The sequence below is a fragment of the Caretta caretta genome, chromosome 7 (assembly GCF_965140235.1).
Source record: "Caretta caretta isolate rCarCar2 chromosome 7, rCarCar1.hap1, whole genome shotgun sequence".
Classification (NCBI taxonomy): domain Eukaryota; kingdom Metazoa; phylum Chordata; order Testudines; family Cheloniidae; genus Caretta; species Caretta caretta.
In genome coordinates this window covers 61,297,717-61,325,544 of record NC_134212.1, presented here as the reverse complement: position 1 = coordinate 61,325,544, position 27,828 = coordinate 61,297,717, and the positions used below count along the sequence as shown (strand labels likewise).

Here is a 27,828-nt window from a genome sequence, read left to right as displayed (position 1 = left end):
ATATATGTGTAATCAGGACTTCGGCAGACCACGTACAGGCCATGGCAGCCTGGCCCTTGGCAAGGTCATGGACAGGCCATGGCAGCCTGGCCCTTGACAGGCCACGTATATCAATCTGGGATCTTTTCAAAAGGAAAATCTAAACAGAATTCCCTGCTCTGAATTCAGGGCCAGCCTGGGCTCTCAATGACTGTTTCTCCATGTCAAATGCCATTTAGGGAGAAAGAAGCAAACCTGGCCCTGCCAAATTCAGCCAGGATCTGTCCCTGTAATGTGGGGAAGAGGCAAGGCAGGGCAGGGCAGTCCCTAATAGATACCCAGGTCCTGTCACTGTAGCATAGGTGGCCAGTAGGGAAGGACAGGATAGTTCCTACTTTGAACCTCCGTGCCATGGTTCTTTGTCCCTTCAATTCCTTTACAGAGTTACCAAGTATAGAGGCTAATGATAAAACCATATGGCCTGACCCCACAATCCTGCCTTCCTGCTGCTCCCAGACACATTCCCTGCCACCAATGAGAGGGTGACTGCACAATGGGGCTGTCTCCTAAGAGACTCTGGGGGTATACTTTGGAGGTGAAATGAGTGATTTGGGATTACTTTTCCCTTAGGAAAATAGGAAAATGAGCTGCTCTCCAGAGCCTGTCAGCCCTGTGCTGCCAAGTACCTTCCAGAGAGCAGGGCACTTGTGGCAATCATGTGTGGCACTTGAAGATTGTTTTTCAGACAAACTGAAAGGAGGTCTGATTTCACTGCAGGGTGGAGAATCTTTTTAATTTAAACAGGATTTTTTTATTTTGTTATTTTAAATTGTAATATATTTTTCTTTGTAAAACTAAACCTGTTTAAAATGAAATTTAAATGTAATACAAAATATGTTAAGGCTAAACTTAGTAGAATCTCTAAAACATTTAAATAAAAAATAAATATACTGAATCCCTGAGCCTCTATCAAAACTGTGTTAAAGGCTGTTTTTCTGTAAAAAGAAAGAATCAGGGGAAAAACATCTAACTTTCAAGGTTAAGCATTATAAATAAGGCACAATAGGTCATGTACTGTATTAAGGGATGCATCATGGATAGTTCCCTGAAAACATTCACTCACTATGCAGCGGCAGTCAAAAAAGCGAACAGAATGTTATGAACCATTAGGAAAAGGATAGATAATAAGACAGAAAATATCGGAATGCTGCCATATAAATCCATGATACACCCACACTTTGAATATTGTGTGCAGTTCTGGTCACCTCATCTCAAAAACAAATATATTAGAAATGGACAGGCTACAGAGAAGGTGCTCACTGCATTCATGCAGGTAACCAGAGGGGCAGGTTCAGAAGCTCCTCAGCCAGGGCTTGAGGCACTTGCATCTCGTCAGTGCCAAGGTTCCCCTCTGCTACCACCAGGCTACAGCGTGTCTCTTCCGCTCTCTCCTTGCCTCCAAACAAATCCAGTGACATAGACTGACCCACTGCGCTTGAGCAGCTCGGTGCTGTCTGGCTACAGTGTAGGGTGGGAGAGCCTCACTACAGGGAGAATGCAGTCATTTTTTCACATGGCTAGAGCCCCTCTCTCAGCCAGGGAATAGCACAATCATCACATGTCCCTGGAGGTTACCAGTTCATCCATATATGTATAATTAGGACTTCAGCAGGCCACATACATGCCAAGGCAGTCTGGCCCTTCCTGGCTCTGGGATCAGAGTGTGGTAAAGCAGCTAAAGACATTATAGTACTCAAGTGTAGCCACCTGCAGGGACTGAATGTGGGAAAAGCCTGAGCTGCGGCCACTTGAACGAAAGGAAAATGCACATTAGCACGGAGACAGTAGCAGCCTCACAACCCCGTGTCTGTCTAGTGTAAATGGTGAACTCTCTGTAACTGCAGGTCGCTAAACCATGATCTGAGTAATTCAGTAACTCAGCCAGGGGTTAGGGGTCTGTTACAGAAGTGGGTGGGTGAGGTTCTGTGGCCTGCGATGTGCAGAAGGTCAGACTAGATGTTCAGGATGGTCCCTTCTGACCTTAAAGTCTAGGTAGGAGTCTATTTCCAGCTCTGCTTGTGGAAAATTCACCCAGCCTCTCAGTTACATTCTCTGTAAAATAGGTGAAGGATAGCTGCTACCTCTGAGGTAGGCACATGAGTTGTGAAGAACACAGAAATAACTAGAGCAGTTAAAGAAGCTGGGAGTAGAACTTATAAGCATTTAGCTCAGTGCATCTTTCCCAGGCTACAGAGCAGTGTGCGCAGCAAGGAGGGTCTCTCTTCTTCTCCCCTGCCTCAAGGGGGACACTTTACCATTTATGCACAACAGGGGAGAGGGACTGAAACCAAAGGATGGAATCCAAACCTCAGTGAATGTTGTGGTGTTGGAGGCTCCAGTCTGATTCACAGCAGTGTCTATGGCTATGATTCCACAGAGAATCCTCAAATAGCAGAGCCTGTTTCCTAGATCCAGTTCAGATGGGGCCCACCTCGTGGCAGACCCACAAGAATGGCTGATCTTATGAGGTTTCCCAATTTGGGCCATGATCTCATGAGAACAGCTCATTGAACTGTAGCTCCATCCAATCCAAACCCAAACCTGAGCCAGGTTTATCTCAACCCAGCCCCTGTACCTTTGTCTGACATCTCCAAAGCTCATCTCCTTGGGCCATCTTGGGTTCAACTACATATGAATGCAAGAAGCATGACTAAGAGTCATCTAGGGCCCCCATGGGAGGAGAGGGCAATAGAAAGGTGGGGAAAGGGCAATGCCAGGGCATTGTTCATCACTTCATCAAAAGAGAAATGCCCCTTTTGGGGCACTGGTCACAGGAAATCAGAGCATGTTCTTGGCAGAGATCAAAGTCTCTAGCAGGGGAGTTATGGGGCAACTGGAGAGATTTGAGTGCAGTAAATCACCAGGTCTCGACAGCATCACCCAAGGACTCTGGAGGGAGGAAAGTGTGAGGCCCAGTGTATCGCAAAGACAGACCCATCCCCTGGAGATGGAGCAAGACATGCATGACTATCTGTCAGCCCCAGAGCAGTAGCCTCCTCTCAGCACCAAGCCAGCTGAGGGGAAGGTCTGATTAAGGACAAAGCAGGATAACTGGAACTTCATTGGGTCTAATTAGGGGAAACAGATCTTCTCTACCCTATGAGTATTGCCTGCTGACAAGCTATTCACAGGTCAGCTGCAATCTTAAAAGATGTAACATAAGATGCTTCACATGATACTGTTAACATAAAACCGGACTAACTGTGCTACCTGAGGGGGAGGTGGTAGGAGGAAGGGGCTAACAGCAGGAAGCCTCCAGGGCTGTTATGTGATAATGAAGGACACAGTGAAAACGGCCCCTCCTTTGCCCTTGATGAAAGGGCAGCACATATAGAGCTAATGAGTGAAACAGCTACTGCACACCATGAAGTGTGAAAAGAAAAGGAGTACTTGTGGCACCTTAGAGACTAACCAATTTATTTGTAAGTGTGAGAGACCCATGGCCTCAGGGGCCAGAGGCGCCAATGGTGCATCGAGTAAAAGAGCTGGGTAATTCCTTGACCACTCACATGATTTGTTCTCAGAGAAGCTAAGACAATGATGAGGGGAATCATGTTTTCGGGCGGAAGCTAAATCACTGCACACAGCAGGAAGAAATTCCTGCTGGGCTGTGCTCCACGACCACCATGGTACAATTAGAAAGGGGAATGATGAACCTGAACATCTGCAGTATCCATATTGACCTGAAATGGTGGCAGAAAACTGGACTAGATCACCCGCACAACTGATTCAATCCAGTATGGAAGGGAGGCGAGAGACCAGACTAGATGCACCAGGATTCCAACCAGATAGGACTGTGAGGTGGGCCACCTGGCGGTATGTACCAGTAGAGTGATCACATGGAGCAGTTCTACATTCTTCACTAAGATTAAAATTAAATAAACATGAAACTATACAAACTATTAGCAAAATGTAGCCTGGGTAAGGCTGCTGATCCAATGTTAGAAACAATTACTGATCACAGAAACTGATCTAAGGGGACAAAGTGATTACAGTTCTGTTACTTTCTGGAGAGTCTTAATTTCTTGTGTGGGGAAGATCTTCCTGGGTTCATTCTGCTAAGGACGATATGAGTGGGGTGATGAGCTGGCTTAGTCATAACTTTACCACTTTAATTCTGGTCTCCAAGCACCCAGATGGCAACAGCACATACACCTGGGAAGGAAGCCACTATCACTAACGATGATTTAACTCCTGAATGACTAATTCAGTGAGAAACAATCACTCCCTGTTTTAGTTTATTCACAATTTCCTCTAAGAATATATTGGCTTTCCCCTCCCTCTGCAAAGGCCTTATTTTACTGGTTCTCTCTGAGCGGACACTGAAAAAGCAGGAGAGACATTTCAAAGCCACTTGGCGTGTGTTTGCTCTGCGCACCTTTTAATATCAGATGCCAAAGACAGCCTTTGTGGCTTATCAGCCCAGACATAAACTGTAGATTTTACACTGCAAGGATTAAGGTCTCAGAGTTGTTCTGAGAAAGATGGACACAGATAATTGATGCTGTTAACAGACAATCTGGGCTTTTCACATCAAAGAGCCATTTAGCAGACTACAAAGCAGGTTTGACACCTACGAGTTAAAGGAACCTGTCCTTCCCAGCAACAGCAGAAAAACAAATCTGTAGCTCTATCCTTCAAGGAGAGTCTATTTAAGATCCAATATACAGCATGACTGGCAGTATCACCAATTCTTAAGTACTGATATTAGCTATATTAGGAGAAAAATATCTCCACTGAAGTCAATGGGTCAGACTCAGAGGCAGTGTGTAAGGATATGTAAGCTAGCCCTGCCTAGAATCTAACTCTCTTAAACACACTTATCCACGCATAAGGGAGCCTAAATTACTGTAATTTACATACCAAGGAGCAGCAGGAAGGTGTACGGAGAGTTTACGTTCCATAAGAGGGGGTGATTGTTGTTGCTTTTCTTGCTATGCTCCTCCCTTCTGGGAAAGTCATAGCCACGCTGAGAACTGACATGTAAGGAGGGCAGAAGTGGGGGTGAGTCAACGCAGGGAGACTAAAGGTATGTCTGTACAGCCCAAGTTGACACACTTGGGCTAGTGAGGCTCATGCTAGTGCTCTAAAAATAGCTGCGTAGACAGCGCTTTGAAGTTACGGCTTAGGTTGGAGCTCAGGTACTGAAGCCTGTCCCTCCCCAACCCCCCCGGCATCAGAGCCTGAAAGTGCTGTCTGCACAGTTATTTTTAGAGTGCTAACGTGAGCCCCGCTACTCCTAGTATGTTGACTGGAGCTGGGAGGCTCACTTCCGTGGCTGTGTAGACACATGCTAGGGTGCTAGGGGAAGACCTAAATTACACTGGTTTATGCTTTGGCCCATTGTCTTTTCTTGTATAATTGTCCTTTCCCACCACAAAGGGAAATAATCTCAAACTCCCAAGGAAATGACTGGTGGGAGCAGAAACTGAAAGCTGGGACATGTGCAGAAGCAGATTATCTGTGGGAGCAAACCATCTGGGAAGAGTTTGAAATGTCAGAGGGCCAGAGCACAGAGAATGTACAGACTAGGGGGAAACCAGGAGTTTGCTACTTTTGTACTTCTAGCTGGACTGCCCAGCACTCCACCCCTGATGCTGGTTTCCAACACATACAGCAATCCAACTTTTTGCTGCTCCGGAGGGGCAAGTCTACGGCCCCTTTACACATACACACACACACAGTAGCACCTTACTGCATAGATTGCGCCATTCCCTACTCATGGGGAAAGATACCAGTCAGCAGAGTAAAGAGTACCACAATCTGCCCCTCAGGGATGAAACTGAAAGAAATGCCCACTTCAGTTTGGAGTCGACCGTGTTTTCCATGGGGGTTAGCAGGTACCTAATCCCAAGCACCAGAGCACACCCCCGAAGGCAGGGTTTATTGGCTGATTTATTTCTGAGGTTATTAGATGGGCAGTCTTGGGCCCAAACTCACTCCCAGGGAAGTCATTTGAGAATTTTGCCATTAACATAAATGGCAGAAGGCTAGGCCCTTTGTGAATCATGCCAAGAGCCTGGGTTGGTGTGTCTTTGTCACATGGGACTGGGAGCTGCCCTGCTTGAGCACCAAGGCTAGGCAAAACCTCCTGTTATGCAGCCTCCAAAGCAGAGCAAAGACTGACATAGGTGCAAGAGAGGAAAGGCAAACCTGTCTTCCCCCCACACTGTAACATCATTCATACTGTGTAAGGAGCCAGAGATGCCTGATCTCTGGGAGGGCAGTAGCGAGGGGTAGGCAGAGCTGTGCAGGGGCGACTCCCATCCCCTTCAGAGGCACTGGGACCCATGCAGAGACCCCCAGTGATTCGGGGAGGGACGGGGAAATAAAATTCCTGGAAGTGAAACTCCCTCATTTTCTTACAGCTATTTTACTGGGGAACTTAAGGGTAGCATTGTAATATCTACATTTTAAAAGGGCTCTAAAGTTGATTTAGTGAAATACTGAGCATCTGTAGCTGGCAAACTGGCAGAAACAATAATTAAAAATAGAATAAGAAAACACCTACAAGATCAGGAGAGCATTTAAGCACCAGGGTTTCTGCAAAGGGAAATAGTCTCTCACTACTCTCTGAGAATTCTTCAAACCTGTCAATAAAGCAGTGGATAATGGAAAACTAGTTGACATAATTTATTTGGACTTTCAAAGGGCCTTTGACAAAGTCCCTCACAATGGGCTACTAACGAAGCTACGTTGCTATGTGGTCAGAGGCAAAGTACTGTTATCTGGTTTTGGCCTGAGCAGCTAGCCAAAAATTTGGGTCTTGTAGGTTGTTCAAGTTGGGAAGAGAAGTGGACAATGGAGCTTGGAGTCTTTGATGCCATCTTGTTTAATTACAAGGAAACTACAAAGTCCTGTTTCTCTGAACACAGAAGGAACCCAACAACAGGAGATATGGTTTTTTGCTTACACCCCCAAGCCTCTTTCAGCCACCACCACCGTGTGTGTGTCCAAGCTATGTCTAGTTTTCTTCTCAGTTTGTTTCAGTGTGCTTCTTTCCCCCTCCCCACCAACACCCTTGCCCCAGACAATAACTTGCAAAGCCCGCATTCACATAATCCTAATTCCTGAGCAGATTCTCATATGCCTTTGTTTTGGGTGGGGGTTGCTAAAAAGGAGCTTAATCATTTCTTACAGCTATCTTAAATGAAGGGTGGTGGTTCCACCTACCAACTTCACTGATGTTTCATCCAATCCATAATAGTATTGTCATGTATCAAAAACTGGCTAAGAGGCCGACAGCAAAAAGTAGGATTAAATTAACTGCCCCAAAACTTCGTTAATAGAGTTAAGGTTGCCTAGTAATGCCTCAGCTACTTTCAAACCTCTGAAAGCCAGGAAATAAAGAATTATGGTAACTCAAACAAATGTCCAAAAACTAGGAAAGACTAAGTTAAAATATACATCATCCCTGTACATCCCTTAATTCTGCCCTCTGTAACTGGCAATACCCACTAGGAATGGCTCAGTAAGGGTGGTGCCATAATAGGTGGACATGAACAACTATGAGAATATGTAATTGTTTGAGTTGGGTTCCACATATCTGAATTCCAGTATTTATCTGCAAACACTCCAGCTGTGTTCACGGTGTCGGGTATAGCTGTAGTGAATGGTGGAGGGAGTAGTTGGAGCAGGTTGGCAGAGTTGTCACTGTGATAACAGGAGAAATACATGTGTACCAGGAGAGATCAAGAATGTCTAATTTCAGCACTGAGTTTTGTGGGTTGTCAGTAGACGTGCACAGGGATCTTCCAGCCATGGGATTTGGGGGGAGGGATAGCTCAGTGGTTTGAGCATTGGCCTGCTAAACCCAGGGTTGTGAGCTCAATCCTTGAGGGGGCCATTTAGGGATCTGGGGCAAAAAGTGGGGCTTGGTCCTGCTTTGAGCAGGGGGTTGGACTAGATGATCTCCTGAGGTCCCTTCCAACCCTGATATTCTATGGTTGTTAGCCATCTGTTACCATAAACATCCATGGTCTCCAGGGCTTAGTGAGGAATAAGTGAAAGCAACGTCTCGGCAAGAATCATCAGTAAAGGGGTGGTAACATGTAGCGTATCTGGGGTAGTTTATGTGGAGCAGGCTCAGTGTTTGGGTGCAGGCCAGGTGTAGGTAGCTCCTGTTCTCTACGCTTGACCTAAACCCAAATTTTGCGTTAGCAAACAGATGTTAGACTGGGTCCTACAGGGCTCATGTGCTCTGTCTCCAGAGTGTTCCGGAGCAGGTGAGTGCTAGTATGTGTGTTCACATCACGCTGGGATATGGCACAAAAAGGGCAGAGTTAAGGTTGCATTGTGGAGTTGGCGTGGACTTTAATTCTGTAGTTGCTGGTTTTCAGAGGTTTGTTCTCAAATGGGGACAGAAATGGAGGAGTATTGCTGTTGGTTGGATTAGAAAGCAGAGCTGAAGCCCTCCCTCCATTCTCCACTGCACAGCTCTGACTCTCCTGAGCTGCTCTGCCCTCCCCTTTCTCCTAGAAACAGCAGCATCAGAAGCAGCTGTCCCTTCCTCACTGCTGCAGGCAGCATGGGGAAGAAGGGATGTTCTAGGTTCTTTCCTGGGAGGAAAGAGCAGTGGAGGGAAAGGGACCCTGGAGACACTCCCTCAGCCTGGTGAAACAGTCGCGGGGAGGAATTGTTGAGGGGGGTAGGAATGGGAGCAGATATATATGGCGGGGAAGGGAAGTAGAGCGAGGTATGTCGCAAGAGGGGAAGTTACCCAATTTTCCCCACTTATGGCTCTGCTCTGTCAGAGCTCCCAGGGTGCTCTGCCCCTTCAGGGCCTGAGGCTAGCCAGCCCTGTTCTGAGGTAGAGACCCTTTAAGAACAGCTGTTTGGGCCAGGTAGAGGCCCAGGTGGGAAAAAGTCAGGTGATTGCCTGATGAGCATCTGATCCCGATAAAGGGGAAAGAGTCAGTTTGAGAAGTGGAGGGGGGTGAGCCCACCATGGCAGGTTCTGGAGGAGGTGGAAGCCTAGGCAGATGGGGCTGATCCACAAAGGGATTTAGGCATTGAAACACCTAACTTTAGGTACCTAGAAAAATCCCTAGAACAACCATGGGATCTACAAAGCCTGAGTTTGGCACCTAGTCTCCTATACAATGCATGGGGAGAGATGGGCACCTAAGAATGCAATCCACAAAGATAAGCATGTGCATAAATGTTTGTAGGCTCCAAGCTGAGTTGCTGAAGACATGGGAGTATTGTTGTATCGTGGATACCTAGTCTCTTCCAGACCATTTTGGTGCACTAATATCACCCCCCGATGACTGAAAGGTTATTCTGCCTCTGTTAAAACAGGACAGTCAGACCTGTAGCAACTACAGAGTTATTAAACTGTTGTCAGCCTCAGGAAAAGTCTTTGCTTCTGTGTTGACATCTCTGATCAGCAATGCACTTCATGGCAAAGGCTGGGATATTCAATGTGGCTTAGACTTAGGTTGTTCCACCACCAACCAGATCTTTACCAAGAGACAGCTTTTTGAGAAGATGGGTAAATTTAATAAGCCTCGTGCAGTCCTTTTTATAGACTTCCATCAGGCCTTTGATTCAGCATGTGACACAGAGGCCCATTGGTACCAACTGGCAAAGGGTTCATTATTCTTTACAAGCAACTCCTGTCTCAGACCTGACAAACTCACTACACCAATACATCACTTCCATGCTATTTATTCATAAAGCGTAGCATGTGAGGTCTCTACGGAAAGCTTGTAACTTCTCAATACTCATAATCATTGCAAGATGTGCATACAGGTAATATTTAAGGAATAATGCAACTATATCAAAAATTATGCCTTATGGTCTTGGAGTAAAAGTTAGTCACCATCGAATCATAGGTCTCAGCGATAGCTCATTTAAACAGGAGGAAGTTGTCACCCCTCCTCGGTCAGCTGGGGATGTAATGCCAGGCTCAACTGTCTGTCCTTAACCCTTCCCAGAACAGTCAATGGAAAACCATCAAAGACAACTACAAACAATCAAAACCACTTGAATGTGAGAAGGAACATAACAACAGACTGGGGATCACCCTGTCAATAAAGACAAAGGACTGATTCAGTATATCACAGGGTGAAGAAAGACTCTGCATCCATTCACTGAGGAGACATCTTGTTGAGCAGGAGTATTTCATGAAAGACTGGATCCTGGGAAGCCAGCCAGCTCTGCCACAGACTGCACTGTGCGGGCGTGGGGGGAACTTACTTTCGGCCTTTTGGCTAAGATCAAGTGTAGTTAGGGAAGGTAACTATTAATACAATATAGGCCCTAGTTCACAGTTTATGATTTTGTTTTATATTGTAACAATTTGTTTCCAACATTTTTTCTTGCTTCTAGTGGAATCTCTATTCCTTCCCTTAAACAAACTGTCATTTGTTTTACTACAAGGGCTCACAAGGGCTGTGTGTGATACAGGAGTGGTGGTTTAAGGTAAAATTGGGGTACACTGCTCCTTTGGGGGCAAAGGATCTGGGATTTCTGAGTAGCCAGTATCGGGGGGTGGATATCACAGGGGAATGTTTCAAGGGGACTCGGGGACTGGGGTGCACCTATTGTGAACCTGCAGGGCAAAAACAGGAGGGCTGGTGCAGCCCAGAGGAGAGTGCTTGAGCAGCTGACAGGCTAGTGGTGTCAGGGAGCTGACACCCAGCCTTCCCATTTAAGACTCTCTCTCGCTAAAGACAGGGAGTAACAAGGTGATTCAGCCCTTGGTACCCCGGAGAAACATCAGACTGTGCATCAAGCAAGTCTGGGTGCTGTGATGAGATGACCAGCAGCTGAAGCTAAGGCTGGAGGCAGGACTCTGTGTCCCAGCCCTGTGGCTTCCGTTGGGAGCTGCAGCTGGGACCGCATGCCCCAGCCGGCAGCTGCAGTGGGGCCACATGTCCCCCATGGCTTCCCAGGGCTGTCGCCGGAGCTTGGCGGGGGGCTGCAGCCAGGGCCGTGCATCTCTGTCCTAAGGCTGCGGCCAGCTCCAGAGCGGAGTGTGTGCACCCCCAGAGACTGCGCTCCCTGCTGCGGCCACTGGAACCAGGGCTGTGCCCTCTGCCATGGTGGGGGGCTCAGCCTGTGGGTCCCTCCCCAGACTCCATTCTTCCCCCTACCTAGCCCTGACCCCAGTTATTTTTTAGTAAAGTCACAGACTCCATGAATTTTTGTTTATTACCTGTGACCTGTCCGTGACTTTTATTTAACCGTGACAAAATCTTAGCCTTATTTATAACTTACAAAGCAAAGAAAGGAATGGGAAAGGTAGTCTGCCTGCACTGCCCCTGACATCCTCGGGTGCGGGGATGAGAAGGAGATGGCAGGCACAGACCAACAACGGACATGGCCGTGAAATATCATCCAGTTTCAGGAGCATGGATCACATGCATACTCAAGTGGAATGTACATGGGACCTTCATTCAAAGAAGAACCAGCTGTCTTGTGTGAGGCCTGATCCTGTACATTTGCTTTGAGCACGCTTACAGGGTCAGGCCCCAGTGGTGAGACAGACAGGTAAATGTCTAGTTTGAGAATCCCACTTTGGGGCCTCTGGGGCTTTAACTTGAGCTCGGGCTCTGAGCAGCGTATTCACTGTGGGGTGGTGTCAGTACTTAGGTAGCTTTGTGCATGCTCACTGTAAGAAACATAGGCACCTCCTATGCTCTCAGAAAGTATGCAGAGTAGTTGCATTGTTCCCAGGATATTACAGAAGTTGGTCCAATAAAAGATATTACCTCACCCACCTTGGAAAGTAGGCAGCTATGAAGGGTTATGACAAAATAATATAAAATAATGAATGGTTTAGAGAAGGTAGATTGGGAACATCCGTTCTCCCTGCCTCATAACACAACAAGGGACATTAAATTAAATCGAAAGGTGGCAAGTTCAAAACAGATAAAAGGAAACGCTTCTGCTCAACATGTAATTAGATGTGGGAACTCATTGACAAAGGATATTGCTGAGGACAAGAATGTATCAAAATTCAGAGACATTGATATGAATAACAAGAATATCCAGAGTTGTTGTGAGTGTTAAAAATATTTTTTTGTAAGACAATAAACCTCCTGCTTCCGGGTTTAAACCAATCTCTAGCTATTAGGAATTGGATAACACTTCTGCTGGAAGGGAAGAGCTGTGAGTTCAGACCACCCGGAATTGCCTAAAGAGGCCTCCCATGATCATCTGCAGGCAGAACCAGCAAGAGTTGGTCCTCCATCACCTGGAAGGGCTGGGAACAGGCAGAGGCCAATCAGGGCACAGCAGGCCAGATAAAAAAGGCTGGCTGCTTCTGCTAGGGGCAAAGTGAAGATGGAACGAGAACCAAGCGGCTTGACTGAGAGCTGACCTGGCTGAGGGGGCTAGACCATGGAAGAGACAGACCATTGTGAAACCAGGGCAGGAAGAGGTGCTCCGGTGGTGAGAGTACACCATAATATAGGCAAAAAGAAAAGGAGGACTTGTGGCACCTTAGAGACTAACAAATTTAGTCTCTAAGGTGCCACAAGTCCTCTTATTCTTTTTGCGGATACAGACTAACACGGCTGCTACACTGAAACCTGTCATAACTTAGGGATTACATTCTGGATCCATTGGGGAGAACCGCCGAGCATTGTCCAGGAACTAAAACCAGGGGTAGGGTGTGGGGCAATTACTGCACACATCTGGGCAGTACACACCGACAGAGAAGTACCACTTCTGGGCAGAACTGCATAGACTGGTTTGGAATGGGTTCCAGAGGCCCACAAGACAAAGAATGGGTTTTTGGTATAAAGGGCTGCCTGAACTGTGTGACCCTAATTTTGATGCAAAAACTGACATGAGACTGTAACCAAGAAGGCAAACCCTGTTGGAAGGAATGGAACCTGCCAGGGTCTTCCTGTGGAAGACAAAAGACCCCTCTAGTAAGCTGGCACACGTGTGGACAGTGCATTGTTTTAGGATAGATGTTTTCTCTGTAATGGTTTTGTCCTAAATAAATGAACTGTGCTCTGGGAAAGCTGGCTGGTCACTGGTAACCCTGTCATAGACCCTGGGAGACAGCAGAACAGCCGGCGCTGGACTAAAAACAGATCTGCTGGGATAAGCATAACTGCAAACCTTAATCCTCAGTCTGGAAGGAGAAGGATGAGGGTTCCCACCCACAGAGAGGTGACATGAGGAAGCCTGAGACCTGAGCAGACCACAGAGCGGGCCAAGGTGCAGTTAATCCCAGAACTGGAACACTAGCCACTGTCAGAGAGAGAGGCCTGGACTAGATGAACAGCAGGTCTCATCCAGTCCAGCAATGTCTAGGTTACTAGGGGTCATAGAAACGTTGCATTTTTTACACTCTTGTGAAAGGTGAGAACTTCCTTGGTTTTTTGGCAACTTTACTTTTTTTTTATTGTAGGGTGAATAAATCTGAAAGATGTTCAAATAAAAGACAATTAAGAGGGTTTGTTTCTTGGCAAATTTAAGGACCTAGCCTATGTAAGTGGTAGATAAGCCGGGTTTATCAGAAAAGTTTAAATCTGAGAAACCAACTACTAACACCTGAAGAAATCAGGACACCAAGCCCTGGAGAAACCAGATTCAGCTTCAGTGAATCCATTGTTAGGAAAAGAGAGGAAAATAGTATTCTCTCTATTTATCAGCCAATTAAATAGTAGGAATGAACATTTTTTGCATAATTAATTATGCTTCTGCCTGCCATCAACTAGGCCAGCAGTCCCTCTACACATGTGTCTCTGGCAGAGGTAGCAGGTCACCTGCAAAGCTTTCCCTGCCAGCTTTCTGAAGTGCTCCAGACAACAGAATGGGCCCTGTCCTACTGAATCATCTGCCACTCTCTCTCCTCCTTCTCCTCACAGACATCACCCCTTCCATCTCTTCCTCTCCTTGAGCCCCCTTCAGTCCCCTCTCCAGTTAAGACAGCTGACACTCCATTTTGGATTCCTGTCCAAATCTGGAAATTGAAACGTTTCCCTTTTCAAGGATTGAAAGTGAGGGGATGGGGGAAACAGTAATCACAAAAAAATGTTTCGAAAAATCAAAACCAAAACCATTAATTTTATTTCCCGAGAGGAATGTGGGAATTTTGGTAAATATTTTTATTATGCTTATGTGTGCCTCAGTTTCCCTCTGTGCTTTGCATTGCTATGCTCTGAGGGTAAAGACAAGAGAGGAGGGGTTTGACTCACTAGCAGCCTGGTTGGAGACTAGAGTCAAACAAACTGGACAAAGTCTACACACACGTGAATGGAGGACCCAGAAGAGACAATGGAAACCCCACTGGTTGGGACATTCACACCTAGTGACTTACAGCCCAAAGGAAGGAGGTTCCCCCCACCTCTCTGCCAGGAAGCAGAGCAAATGCCCAGAGCTGGAGATCAAAGGGGAAAGGAGTCATGTGGCTGTGCTGAGAGCTGAGATAGAGGGGCTGTCACCTGGAACTGAGAGACAGCGAGACAAGATGGAATCTAGGACCTAGGGGTGACAGTGGACGAGAAGCTGGATATGAGTCAGCAGTGTGCCCTTGTTGCCAAGAAGGCCAATGGCATTTTGGGATGTATAAGTAGGGGCATAGCGAGCAGATCGAGGGACGTGATCGTTCCCCTCTATTCGACATTGGTGAGGCCTCATCTGGAGTACTGTGTCCAGTTTTGGGCCCCACACTACAAGAAGGATGTGGATAAATTGGAGAGAGTCCAGCGAAGGGCAACAAAAATGATTAGGGGTCTGGAACACATGAGTTATGAGGAGAGGCTGAGGGAGCTGGGATTGTTTAGCCTGCAGAAGAGAAGAATGAGGGGGGATTTGATAGCTGCTTTCAACTACCTGAAAGGGGGTTCCAAAGAGGATGGCTCTAGACTGTTCTCAATGATAGCAGATGACAGAACGAGGAGTAATGGTCTCAAGTTGCAGTGGGGGAGGTTTAGATTGGATATTAGGAAAAACTTTTTCACTAAGAGGGTGGTGAAACACTGGAATGCGTTACCTAGGGAGGTGGTAGAATCTCCTTCCTTAGAGGTTTTTAAGGTCAGGCTTGACAAAGCCCTGGCTGGGATGATTTAACTGGGATTTGGTCCTGCTTCGAGCAGGGGGTTGGACTAGATGACCTTCTGGGGTCCCTTCCAACCCTTATATTCTATGATTCTATGATACAGCAGCTTGTTGGGTGGAGCCCTGGGGTTGGCCAGTCTGAACTCCGTCTTAACCTTTGTTTCTCGACGCTAACCTAAAGACTTGCTGATGCTGAATTCCAGCTGAATACTAAGCCCTACTCTGTTTTCAAAAGGCTGCTTGGTGCCACTGCAAATACCTACTGAGCTGCACTGATCCCTGAAGAGGGTCAAAGTCTTTCACCCGAAGCAAATCTCGGGCCTGGTCTACGGTAGAAAATTAGGTTGGTTTAACTACATTTGTCAGGGGTGTGAAAAATCCACACCTCTGAGCAGCGCTGTTAAGCCAACCTAAATCCCCTTGTAGACAGTGTAGCGCAGACCTAGCTACTGCCTCTCGGGGAGGTGGGTTACCTACGCCGATGGGAGAATCCTGTAGAGCTGAGCTGCTGTAGCATGTAGATATACCCTCAGCTGGACTCGCTGAGCAGAGCTTAAGGTGTGAAGCAGGAGGGCTGGAGCCCAGAGGCTCAGTCTCAGAGGGGGTGAGGCGGTGCACCCTAACCTGAAGGAAGAGTGAGATTACTCGGGGGTCTGGCAAACCGAAGGATTCCTCCAAGGGACTGTTTAAAAAATGGGGTGTAGCACTGATCCTGTGGATCCATGACAACCCCACCCCCATATTTCAACCAGCTCTAATTCTTTCCCCACCCCAACCCCACCCCATTGTCTATCTTGCCTACTCAGGCTATGAGCTCTCCAGGGCAGGGACAGTCTTTCTCACTTTATACAGCACCCAGAACAGAGGGGTTTTCAAATTGGTTGGTCCTTAGGCACTACCCTAATAAACATAATAATTAACAACAGAGTGGCAGGGGGATAATCTGGGATTTCTAGAGATCAAGCATGATTCTCTATCAAGGGGCTGCTCCTCTAGTCTGCACCTGCAGGCTCAGGTAGCAGAAAAATATCAGCTTCTGATATGTCATGCTGCCTAGACGTATGTGATTCAATCAGACAGTCTCATCACTACCTAAGACATCCTGTCTTCAGGGCCAAGTATTACATGAATCTCTGTCATTGTGCAGAAGGGCAGTCACAGCAAGTCCAGCAGGGTTCTCTACCTTTGTTTACGTTTACATTGATAAAGTGACTTCAAATTAAAAGGTCTGAGCTGCAAAGTTCAGGTCTGGAACCACACACCCCGAAAAATCCTGAGTATCCACATCTGGGGTTTGGTTCAGGCCCATCTCTAATACAAACATTTCCAAAAGGCTCAGATTACACTGCTGGGAAACAGACATGCAAAGCCAGTGAGTCAGAAATACAGCTCAAAGCCAAGTCAGCACTGACTGCAAATAATTCCTGACTAAACACTTCATATACAATCACAATGTCCAGGCCTAATTTCATCTTGGTTCCCCCACATTCCCCTACAGTTACAAACAGATCGAAGAATCACGTTCCCTTCCTCTCCTGAACTGCTGTGCACTGTAAAACAGCAGCAGTGTTCACGCCAGAGATGGCTGCATTTCAATGGTTGGAGAAAGTGATCCCTGTATAGATACAGGTTGCAAAGTACTTTAGGATCTGTGACAAAGTTCCTCCTCTACCTTGGTGGGTCTTGCGCTTATTGGCGGATTTGCTCGCCTTGGAGCTTCATGGCAGCCCTCAGCTTGGCTGTTTTCGTGAACCTACAGTCCAGGATGACTCCTCCTGTGTCTGACCAGGAGTTGGGAGGTTTGGGGGGAACCCGGGCCCACTCTCTACTCCAGGTTCCAGCCCAGGGACTTGTGGAATGCAGCTGTCTAGAGTGCCTCCTGGAACAGCTGTGTGACAGCTACAACTCCCTGGGCTACTTCCCCATGGCCTCCTCCCAACACAGGTAGAGGAGGCCTGGGATTATTTTAAATCAAAGCTGCAGAAGCTATCGGAAGCCTGCATCCCAAGTAAGGGGAAAAAATTCATAGGCAGGAGTTGTAGACCAAGCTGGATGAGCAAGGATCTCAGAGAGGTGACTAAGAAAAAGCAGAAAGCATATAGGGAGTGGAAGAAGAGAGGGATCAGCAAGGAAAGCTACCTTATTGAGGTCAGAACATGTAGGGATAAAGTGAGACAGGCTAAAAGTCAAGTAGAGTTGGACCTTGCAAAGGGAATTAAAACCAATAGTAAAATGTTCTATAGTCATATAAATAAGAAGAAAACAAAGAAAGAAGAAGTGGGACCGCTAAACACTGAGGATGGAGTGAAGGTCAAGGATAATCTAGGCATGGCCCAATATCTAAACAAATACTTTGCCTCAGTCTTTAATAAGACTAAAGAGGATCTTAGGGATAATGGTAACATGACAAATGGGAATGAGGATATGGAGGTAGACATTACCATATTTGAGGCAGAAGCGAAACTCAAACAGCTTAATGTGACTAAATCAGGGGGCCCAGATAATCTTCATCCAAGAATATTAAAGGAACTGGCACAGGAAATTGCAAGCCCATTAGCAAGAATTTTTAATGAATCTGTAAACTCAGGGGTTGTACCGTATGATTGGAGAATTGATAACATAGTTCCTATTTTTAAGAAAGGGAAAAAAAGTGATCTGGGTAATTATAGGCCTGTTAGTTTGACATCTGTAGTATGCAAGGTCTTGGAAAAATTTTGAAGGAGAAGGTAGTTAAGGACATTGAAGTCAATGGTAAATTGGACAAAATACAACATGGTTTTACAAAAGGTAGATCGTGCCAAACCAACCTGATCTCCTTTTTTGAGAAAGTAACAGATTTTTTAGACAAAGGAAACGCAGTGGATCTAATTTACCTAGATTTTAGTGAGGCATTTGATACCGTGCCACATGGGGAATTATTAGTTAAATTGGATAAGATGGGGATCAATAGGAAAACTGAAAGGTGGATAAGGAATTGGTTAAAGGGGAGACTACAACGGGTCCTACTGAAAGGTGAACTGTCAGGCTGGAGGGAGGTTACCAGTGGAGTTCCTCAAGGATCGGTTTTGGGACCAATCTTATTTAATCTTTTTATTACTGACCTTGGCACAAAAAGTGGGAGTGTGCTAATAAAGTCTGCGGATGATACAAAGCTGGGCGGTATTGCCAATTTAGAGAAGGATAGGGATACCCTACAGGAGGATCTGGATGACCTTGTAAACTGGAGTAATAATAATAGGATGAAATTTAATAGTGAGAAGTGTAAGGTCATGCATTTAGGGATTAATAACAAGAATTTAAGTTATAAGCTAGGGACGCATCAATTAGAAGTAATGGAGGAGGAAAAGGACCTTGGAGTATTGGTTGATCATAGGATAACTATGAGCCGCCAATGTGATATGGCTGTGAAAAAAGCTAATGGGGTCTTGGGATGCATCAGGAGAGGTATTTCCAGTAGGGATAAGGAGGTTTTAGTACCGTGATACAAGGCACTGGTGAGACCTCATCTGGAATACTGTGTGCAGTTCTGGTCTCCCATGTTTAAGAAGGATGAATTCAAACTGGAACAGGTACAGAGAAGGGCTACTGGGATGATCCGAGGAATGGAAAACTTGTCTTATGAAAGGAGACTCAGGGAGCTTGGCTTGTTTAGCCTAACTAAAAGAAGGTTGAGGGGAGATATGATTGCTCTCTATAAATATATCAGAGGGATAAATACCGGAGAGGGAGAGGAATTATTTAAGCTCAGTACCAGTGTGGACACAAGAACAAATGGATATAAACTGGCCACTAGAAAATTTAGACTAGAAAGTATACAAAGGTTTTTAACCATCAGAGGAGTGAAGTTTTGGAATAGCCTTCCGAGGGAAGCAGTGGGGGCAAAAGATCTATCTGGCTTTAAGATTAAACTCGATAAGTTTATGGAGGAGATGGTATGATGGGATAACATGGTTTTGGTAATTAAATATTCATGGTAAATAGGCCCAATGGCCTGTGATGGGCTATTAGATGGGGTGAGATCCGAGTTACCCAGGAAAGAATTTTCTGTAGTATCTAGCTGATGAATCTTGCCCATATGCTCAAGGTTTAGCTGATCGCCATATTTGGGGTCGGGAAGGAATTTTCCTCCAGGGCAGATTGGAAGAGGCCCTGGAGGTTTTTCGCCGTCCTCTGTAGCATGGAGCACGGGTCACTTGCTGGAGGATTCTCTGCTCCTTGAAGTCTTTAAACTACGATTTGAGGACTTCAATAGCACAGATATAGGTGTGAGGGTTTTTTTTATAGGAGTGGTGGGTGAAATTCTGTGGCCTGCATTGTGCAGGAGGTCAGACTAGATGATCATAATGGTCCCTTCTGACCTAAATATCTATGAATCCTCGAATCCTCAAATCCTCACCATAGGACCTTCCTCCTGGTGTCTGATAATACTTGTACACCTCAGTCCTCCAACAGTCCGCATACTCACTCTCAGCTCCTAGTGCCTCTTGCTCCCAGCTCCTCACACGCACACCACAAACTGAAGTGAGCTCCTTTTTAAAACCCAGGTGCCCTGATTAGCCTGCCTTTACTGATTCTAGCAGCTTCTTGATTGGCTGCAGGTGTTCTAATCAGCCTGTCTGTCTTAATTGTCTCCAGAAGGTTCCTGATTGTTCTGGAACCTTGCCTGTTCCCTTACCCAGGGAAAAGGGACCTACTTAGCCTGGGGCTAATATATCTGCCTTCTATTAGTCGCCTGTAGCCATCTGGCCCGACCCTGCCACAGATCTTTATTATAATAGCATATGGTGGTCTGTTTTCCAGTATCTCCAACCCCAGTTGTTCAAAAATCATTTAACATTTTTATTAATGACTTGAGATGGGGACTGGACTAGAAGACCTCTTGAGGTCCGTTCCAGTCCTACTATTCTCTGTTCTATTAAAATATAAAATCATCACTGATCAAGTTTGCAGATGACACAAAGATAGGGGCAGTGGTAAATAATGAGGACAGGTTACTGATACAGAGTGATCTAGATCACTTAGTAAACTGGGCACAAGAAAAAAAATATGCATTTTAATATGGCTAAATGTATACATCTGGGAACAAAGAACGTAGGCCTTTGTTACAGGCTGGGGGACTCTAACCTGGGAAGCAGTGACTCTGACAAAGATTTGGGAGTCGTGGGGGATAATCAGCTGAACATGCATTCCCAGTGTGATGCTGTGGCCAAAAGAGCTAATGCGATCCTGGGATGCACAAACAGGGGAATCTTGAGTAAGAGTAGGGAGGTTATTTTACCTCTGTATTTGACACTGGTGCAATCACTGCTGGAATACTGTGTCCAGTTCTGGTACCCACAATTCAAGAAGTATAATGATAAATTGGAGAGGGTTCAGAGAAGAGCCATGAGAATGATTAAAGGATTAGAAAACCTGTCTTATAGTGATAGATCAAGGAGCTCAAGCTATTACTCTTAAGAAAGAGAAGGTTAAGGGGTGACTTGATTATAGTCTATAAGTACCTACATGGGGAACAAATATTTAATTATGGGCTCTTCAATCTAGCAGAGAAAGGTGTAACATGAACCAATGGCTGGAAGTTGAAGCTAAACAAATTCAGACTGGAAATAAATCACACATTTTTAATGGTGAGAGTAATTAATCATTGGAACAATTTACCAAGGTCATGTTGGATTCTCCATCACTGACAATTTTTAAATCAAGATTGGATGTTTTTCTAAAAGATCTGATCTAGGAATTATTGTGGGGAAGTTTTATGGCCTGTGTGATTCAGAAGGTCAGACTATCACAGTGGTCCCTTCTGGCCTTAGAATCTATAAACCTATGACTTAGGCCACAAAAATCATGATATTTTAAAAATTTCGTTCATTGAATTTGCCTTTTGGTTTTTGAGCCTTCAGGGGTCACATATTCAAGCTATTCTCCACAACCAGGAGCAAATTGACTTTTTTCCCTAAATGAAAGGTGAAATGCCTCCTTAAGTCACCTGACTCCAGTGGGTGGGACTTTATAGAAACACCAGATGAAAAGAGGTTTGCCATAAAAGTTGTGAGAGTTGGCAACACTGGTTTGAAAGTACACCAATATATTGTGACATCACTGTATCGCACAACATAACCAAGTTCTTCTGACACAGTGACACATATTGGGGCTGATTCTCTATTGACCTGCACAGTGTATAGTCATTTACACTACTGCCAAATGGGTGTAAAATGCTACCAGATCAGAATAGCAGCATTTTATACCCAGTCTGGACTACTGAAAATGACACAAGTGTGGGGCAAGGCACACTCAGGCCCCCTGGTGCTTTTTGCTTTACATGTTTGGGTTCTGATGTTCCCTCCCCTCTGCGTGCCCTGTGTCAAAGATCATACCTGAGTCCTCTGCAGGTACTGATGCTTGCCGCTGAATCACTGTGTCCGTGAACATCCCCGTGATAAAAGCAGTGATCCTGCAGCAGAGAAAGCAGAAGTCAAAAGCCAATCAGCACCATACTGGGAACACTTAGGGTAGAAAAGAAGTCACTAACAAGGTACAGATCCTGGAAAGCAGAGATCTGTTACAGAGCTTCTTCCAGGCAAAAACAAGCCTTTCCCGCCTCATTTATTACCCACGCGTGATTTTCAGATCTTTCAAGAAACACAAGTGCTCCCAGCTGCCACCTGAAAAGCACACGAGGTGTGGGAGGTAATATCTTTTATTGGACCAACTTCTGTTGGTGAGAGAGACAAGCTTTTGAGCTATACAGCGCTCTTCTTCAGGTGACCTTGGGTAAGCCTGAAAGCTTGTCTCTCTCACCAACAGAAGTTGGTCCAATAAAAGATATTACCTCACCCACTCTGTCTAAAAACCTGGGACCAAGACGGCTACAACAACACTGCCCACCTGAACAGCAGGCAGTTCCACACCATACATGAGCAGTATACTACAGTGACATGGGCAGCCTTACATTCATGGGCAGATTGGAGGCTTGACTGGATCAGCACAATACACAACACAGCACTGCTCCTGACTGCCACGGTGCCTGAGCACAGAACACGTAATCAGCACTAATACACACACACACACACACAGAAGACTGAGGAAGTAACGTGACCAAAGTCACAGGGTGGGATTAGAAATCAGACGCTCTGAACTCCCAGCTGTAAGAGCTGGCTAGCTGGAGGGGAAAAGACTATCAAGGGGCAGGAGTGTTGTCCCCCAGTGTAGGCAAGGGCCAGGAAGAAAAAAGCATCCGGGTACAGTGTGGGCATTATCCCCACAGAAGGCCAGGGGAGAGCTGAGAGGCAGGGGAGGGAATCCAGGAACAGAGCATGCTGGGGCATGGTGCGGGACACACAGGAGCGTCCAAGCAACCTCACAGGTATCGTCCCCCACAGTAGGCCAGGCCAGGCGAGCGAGGGAGCATGGGAGCATCCAAGAAACAGCGCAGGTGTTGTCCCTCACAGCAGGCAGAGGTGGGGGATGGGGCGCAGGAGCTTCCCTTACAGAACTACGGAGGTTCCTCTCTACCTGCTGCTCCATAGGGCAGGTTTGCAGCTACAGGAGGCATAGAGGGTAGGACAGTGAGGCATGGGGTGAGAGGAGCCCTGGCCTTGCCACTCTGGGCATTTGCAGAGCTGCTGAAGGAAGGAAGGGAATTCATTCAAATTAGCTGTTCTCCATACACCGGCCCCCTATCTGCACTGTGCAGCAGCTGCTAAAATGGGAGTGTCCGCTGTGCACTGCAAAATTTAGCTGAAGTCTGGAGAGCCCACCGGGGCTATACTACCTCCCAGTTGCCCTGGTCATGGGGAGCTGTAAGCCAGCTCTGCAGGTCGAGGACTAGACCCTCCCAACAATCTCCTTTGCTGGGGCTAAATCACTGACGGCACTTCCCAGTGAAGGGCTGGTGTTGCGGCCCATCATGAAAAGCCCAGGTGGCCTGCTGAGCTGTGTGCCAGGGTTTGCCCAATACAGTTAGAGTTTACAGAGCGCTTTGGAAACATTATCTAAAACCATTAGCCCAGAACACCAGCAGGGCAGGGAAGAATAATTAGCCGACACCAATCAAACCTCACGCTCCTGAGGGCTGCTCTGACCGCTCACCACTGAAAGCAAGTTCGCCACTAATCTCTGTGGCACCACTTCTATAATGGGAAGCCAACTCATGTACTGAAAAGGAAGCATTGCCTAGTGGTGAGAGGTTATGGTGGGGTGTCAGAAGAACTGGGTTCTGCTTCTGGCTCTATCAAGACAGCTGGGACTTGTGCGATTGTGTGCTCTCTGAGCCTTTGTTTCCCTAGCTGTGACATGGGGTTGACAATATTATTGCTTTCTCTCAGGGAACGTGAGGCATTCCTTGGTGCTTTGAGATCTTTGCCAGAAAAGGGCAAAGTAATGTTATGGTCTAACTCAGCCAGAAGCTACTGGACCCAATACAGGAGTCCCTGGGTGAGGTTCTCTGACCAGTGTTATCTGATCCAGTCTGACCTGTAAGGGTCCCTTCCAGCCTTAAGGTCTATGGCTCTATGAAAGACCCAATGCCAAATGGCCTGCTCGTGGGGAGGAAGGTGGGTCAATCAGCATCCAGCAGCCTTCAGCCCCTGTCCTACAGACAACATCAGCATCTGCAGCCTTCAGCAAGGACTCGTTGTGGCCTTGCCCCCCAATGAGCACAGCGTTGTACAGAATGCGGAGGGCAGGCAGGCACACGGGAGGCAGTAGGAAGACTGCCAACTGGATTGATCTTACGTGCCCACAGGTGTATGAAGGAGAAGAAGGTGAGTGCCCATTTCCCAAACATGTCATGGATCATATGAGCAGCTCAGTCCACCTCTGTTCACAGAGCCCCAGCCTGTCATCCAATGGTAAAAAGGAAGCGCTTACCACAAGGATCTGAGCCTCCTCAGCTCCATACCTAACCAATAGCACCTCAGGCACCCACAGCATAGCACCGAGCACCAAGGAAATGTGAAGCACCAAACAAGATGTCTTGCTTTGCTGTGAAAAGGACTGGGGGAGACACCACAGGTTCTAGTGAATTTGTTTTGAGAGTCCAAAGCCTCAGCGCAATCCCCCAGCCCCAGTAAGTCTCCTCTAAGAAACATGCACCAGATCATACAGCACAGCCCTTGGATTCATACCTGAGTGTCTGGCCTCTCAGTGACCTCGGTACCATTTTCTGAGTAATAGGTTTCAGTGTAGTGCTCCCCAATCAGTCCCCTGAAAAAAAGAGACAGACAGAAGCAGTGAGGACTCACAGCGCCACCTGCAGCTCCGAGTGACAGAGAACCACATGGTGCAGGAGGAACCAGCATTACCCTGTACCCCTCTGGCCCAATCCTGCTTGTCTGACTCACAGCAGTGGGTGCCACTGAAGTCAGTAGTACTGACACTGCTCCCAGTGCCAATATGCGATTGAGAAAAGCAAGCTGGACCTGGCACCGCATCACTGCTTGAACTCCCACCAGAAAATCCCATCAATGGTTCCTCATCTTCACACTTCGGATGCATCCTATATAGAGGGAGGGGGAGGCAGGGTCCTGCACAACCTCCATAGAAGAAGCTGTTATTGCCTCTGTTGCGTGTAGGGTGACCAGATCGCAAAAATAAAATATTGGGACACATGTGCGGGGAGGGGGGCAGCCACAGGCTCGCAGTCCCCACCGGAGCCATGGGGGAGGCGGGAGCACAGTCCTAGGAAGCCGCAGGTTGTGGGGCGCATGGCCCCAGCTCTGGCCCCCACTACAAGCTGCGTGTCAGTCAGGGGCACATAGCCCCAGCTCCAGCCCCCACTGCAAGGGGGGGGTGTCTCAGGGGTGGGGCAGGGAGCTGGGGATGTGGGAAGAGATTCGGGGTGCTGACTCCGGAAGGGAGTTTGAGTGCGGGTGGGAGGGGGGTGCAGGTTCCAGGCATGGCTTACCTCAGGCGGATCCCCGAAAGTGGCGACAATTGCCTCTGGGTCCTAGGCGGAGGCACAGCCAGGCGGCAGTGCACACTGCCTCACCTCCAGGAGCCACCCCCAAAGCTCCCACTGGCCGTGGTTCCTGGGCAATGGAAGCTGCGGAGCAGGCTCATGGCGGGGGCAGCACGCAGAGCTCCCCTGGCCATCCCTGTGCCTAGGACCCAGAGGGAACTGTCACCACTTCCAGGGAGCTGCGTGGATCCAGGTAGGGAGCCTGCCAGACCTGCGCCAACCGGACACCTGGCAACTTTACAATATCGGGTACAATATCGGGACAAATGACATCCCGACCGATGTACGATCGGGACGCAGGACAAAGAGTTAAATATCAGGACGTCTGGTCACCCTAGATGGGGTCATGGAACAGTAGCTGCCATTGACGTTCTGTCTGCTGAATGGTTTGTAAACGGGTGCCTGACTCTTTGCCCTGCAGCCAGCGCTTGGGGTGTGTTCACGGTTACCCAGACCATCACCATCATTTACTCCAAACAGGCTCCAAAAAGACAAAGTCTTTCAAATGGAGTAAGAAGGACAGGGCCAGTAGGTGGGCTGGGACTGGTTTCTCCTGCCTAAATGCTGGCGGGGCAGCCAGATGGGGATAGATCCATGGGTCACAAAATTTTGTTCCCCTGCCATCAGTCTGCCAACTTGTACATGCAGGTCCCTTGTAATGAGCTCCAGGGCGTACAGTAACAGTAGGGGGAGATTTACCCTTTCCTCCTTAAGAGTGGGGGCCAAGAGGTAAATGGGTCCAGTAGCATAGTATCCCAGCGGAGGCAGCAGGGCAACTGCCAATCACACCTCATACGGAGCTCAAAGCAGTTTGAGTAATAGTGTCTCCTCCTGAATTCGATGGACTGAGAAGATGGTATTTGATGCTAAATAAGAGTTAGACCATTGTGAGGGGGACAGAATAAAAATGTAGGCAGGCAAGGGGCTTGGGTCTGAGGGTGAATAAGAGCTGGGTTTAGGATCATATCTGATGGTTCTGTGTCAGAAACGGAAAACAAGTCCCTTCTTGTTTTTGATCTGAACCTAAGCCGCTGCAGCGGCCAGTTTCTATCCAGGGATCCAAGTCCCTCTGAAATTCAAAAAGGTTCAGCTAGAGGTCCAAGCTGTTGGCTCTCCTCCAGCTTTATGCCCTGCAATGTTCCACGCGCAATCCACACAAAGTGGCCTGGGGAGGAAGCTAACCTAACGACCCAAGGCTTTCACTAGGGAACCCTGCAAGCCACACTAGCCACTGCACACTTACCTGTTCTTTTCCAGACGGAGAACATAGTCCCTCCCTTCTGCACGGATGCTGTAATGAACGTGGTCCGGATACGTGTTCTGCATGGGGTAAAACAACAACAGAAACTTTTCAGAGTAACAGCCGTGTTAGTCTGTATTCGCAAAAAGAAAAGGAGTACTTGTGGCACCTTAGAGACTAACCAATTTATTTGAGCATGAGCTTTCGTGAGCTCTGCATGCATCTGATGAAGTGAGCTGTAGCTCACGAAAGCTCATGCTCAAATAAATTGGTTAGTCTCTAAGGTGCCACAAGTACTCCTTTTCTTCTTTCAACAGAAACTTGTCATCATTGGGCTAAAGAGGTATGAAGTAGAAGATTTCTATCCTGTGTGCTGCGCAGACCTCCCAGGACAGTCACATGGGACCTTAGACTCACCTACCCGAGCCCATTCAATGTTCTTCTAGTTATATGTGGATTTTGTTGAAATATTCTATTGGCATATTTCTGCCCTGTTTTCAAAGGCGTTGTGCATCTGCAGCTCCCACTGATTCAGGGTTTGCGTGAGGGCCCAGCACCTCTGGAAACCTGGATGCACGTGCTCGCTGCCAATGTACCCATTATAGACATAGCACAAGTGGAAACCAACAGCCAACTATACCAGCACAGAAATAATCTCAGTTTGCAAAACCCAGTATGCCTTGGATTAAAGAACACTACAGATGAGTACAATGAGATTAAACTAAGACTCAGTGTTCACATCTGGCACAACGCCACAAGTTGTTGCACAAGGAACTAAAATCTTACTGCTCATCAAAATGCCTTTTTTGGCATTTAATTCATCATTTACTCAAAATCAAGAACCACAGAGTCCCCTGATAACTCACCCCCTGACTCACTAATGCTTCCCCTAGTAAAGTCTTTCTTCTCTTTGACTGATTATGCGCACAGCCTCATTGTGTGAGAATCAACTTCTCTTTCCGTGTGCTCTCAAAAGTAGATGGTCAGGAAATCATACTGAAGACACTTGGCCTGAAGAAATAAACTCTGCTTCCAGAGTCATTCTTTATTCCTACAAGCTCCTGCAGTGCACAAGACACAGCACCTTTTCACCTAGTAAAACAGATCATTGCCATTAAGTTTCTGGATAGCCTCCCAACTCCCATGTGTGCATAAGCATGGGTGGTTGCAGTAAAAGGGACAATAAACAGGCGGGTAGGTCAACTACATGAGTGCACATATTGGACCACATTTCTTGGGGAGCCCACTTGTGATGCAAACAAGCTGGAAAGCAGCCAGATCTGGCCAACTGAGAAGCCCTCAGCAATGGTGTGCCAGACTGCTAGGCCACACCCTCACCTGACCTGGGTGCAGGGAGCACAGCAGGGCACAGGGGAGGGGTTATGGCCAGAGTGTGCCGTGCTCCAGCAATCCCCAGCTGGCCTACAGGACCAGGCGGTGGAGTTTACAGCAGCCCCACAAGTGAGAGGACATGTATCTAGGAGTTAAACCAAGGGACTGGGAGTTGAAACCAGGAGTCAGGATGCCTGGGTTCTTTTCCTGCCTGTACCAATAACTTGCTGTATGA

The 27,828-nt window shown here is 47.1% G+C and overlaps 1 protein-coding gene across 2 annotated transcripts in view; it reads right to left on the bottom strand.

Annotated features, from left to right (window-relative positions):
* Positions 1 to 27,828, bottom strand: part of ADAM8 (ADAM metallopeptidase domain 8) — a 99,969-nt gene that overhangs the window by 59,329 nt on the left and 12,812 nt on the right. For both annotated transcript variants that reach the window (XM_048858423.2, XM_048858424.2), the window contains exons 3-5: positions 26,265 to 26,341; positions 24,189 to 24,267; positions 21,438 to 21,514 (exon numbers count right to left, since the gene is read on the bottom strand). In XM_048858423.2, coding sequence (XP_048714380.1) covers positions 21,438 to 21,514; positions 24,189 to 24,267; positions 26,265 to 26,341 — 233 coding nt within the window. The remainder of the gene's footprint in view (positions 1 to 21,437; positions 21,515 to 24,188; positions 24,268 to 26,264; positions 26,342 to 27,828) is intronic.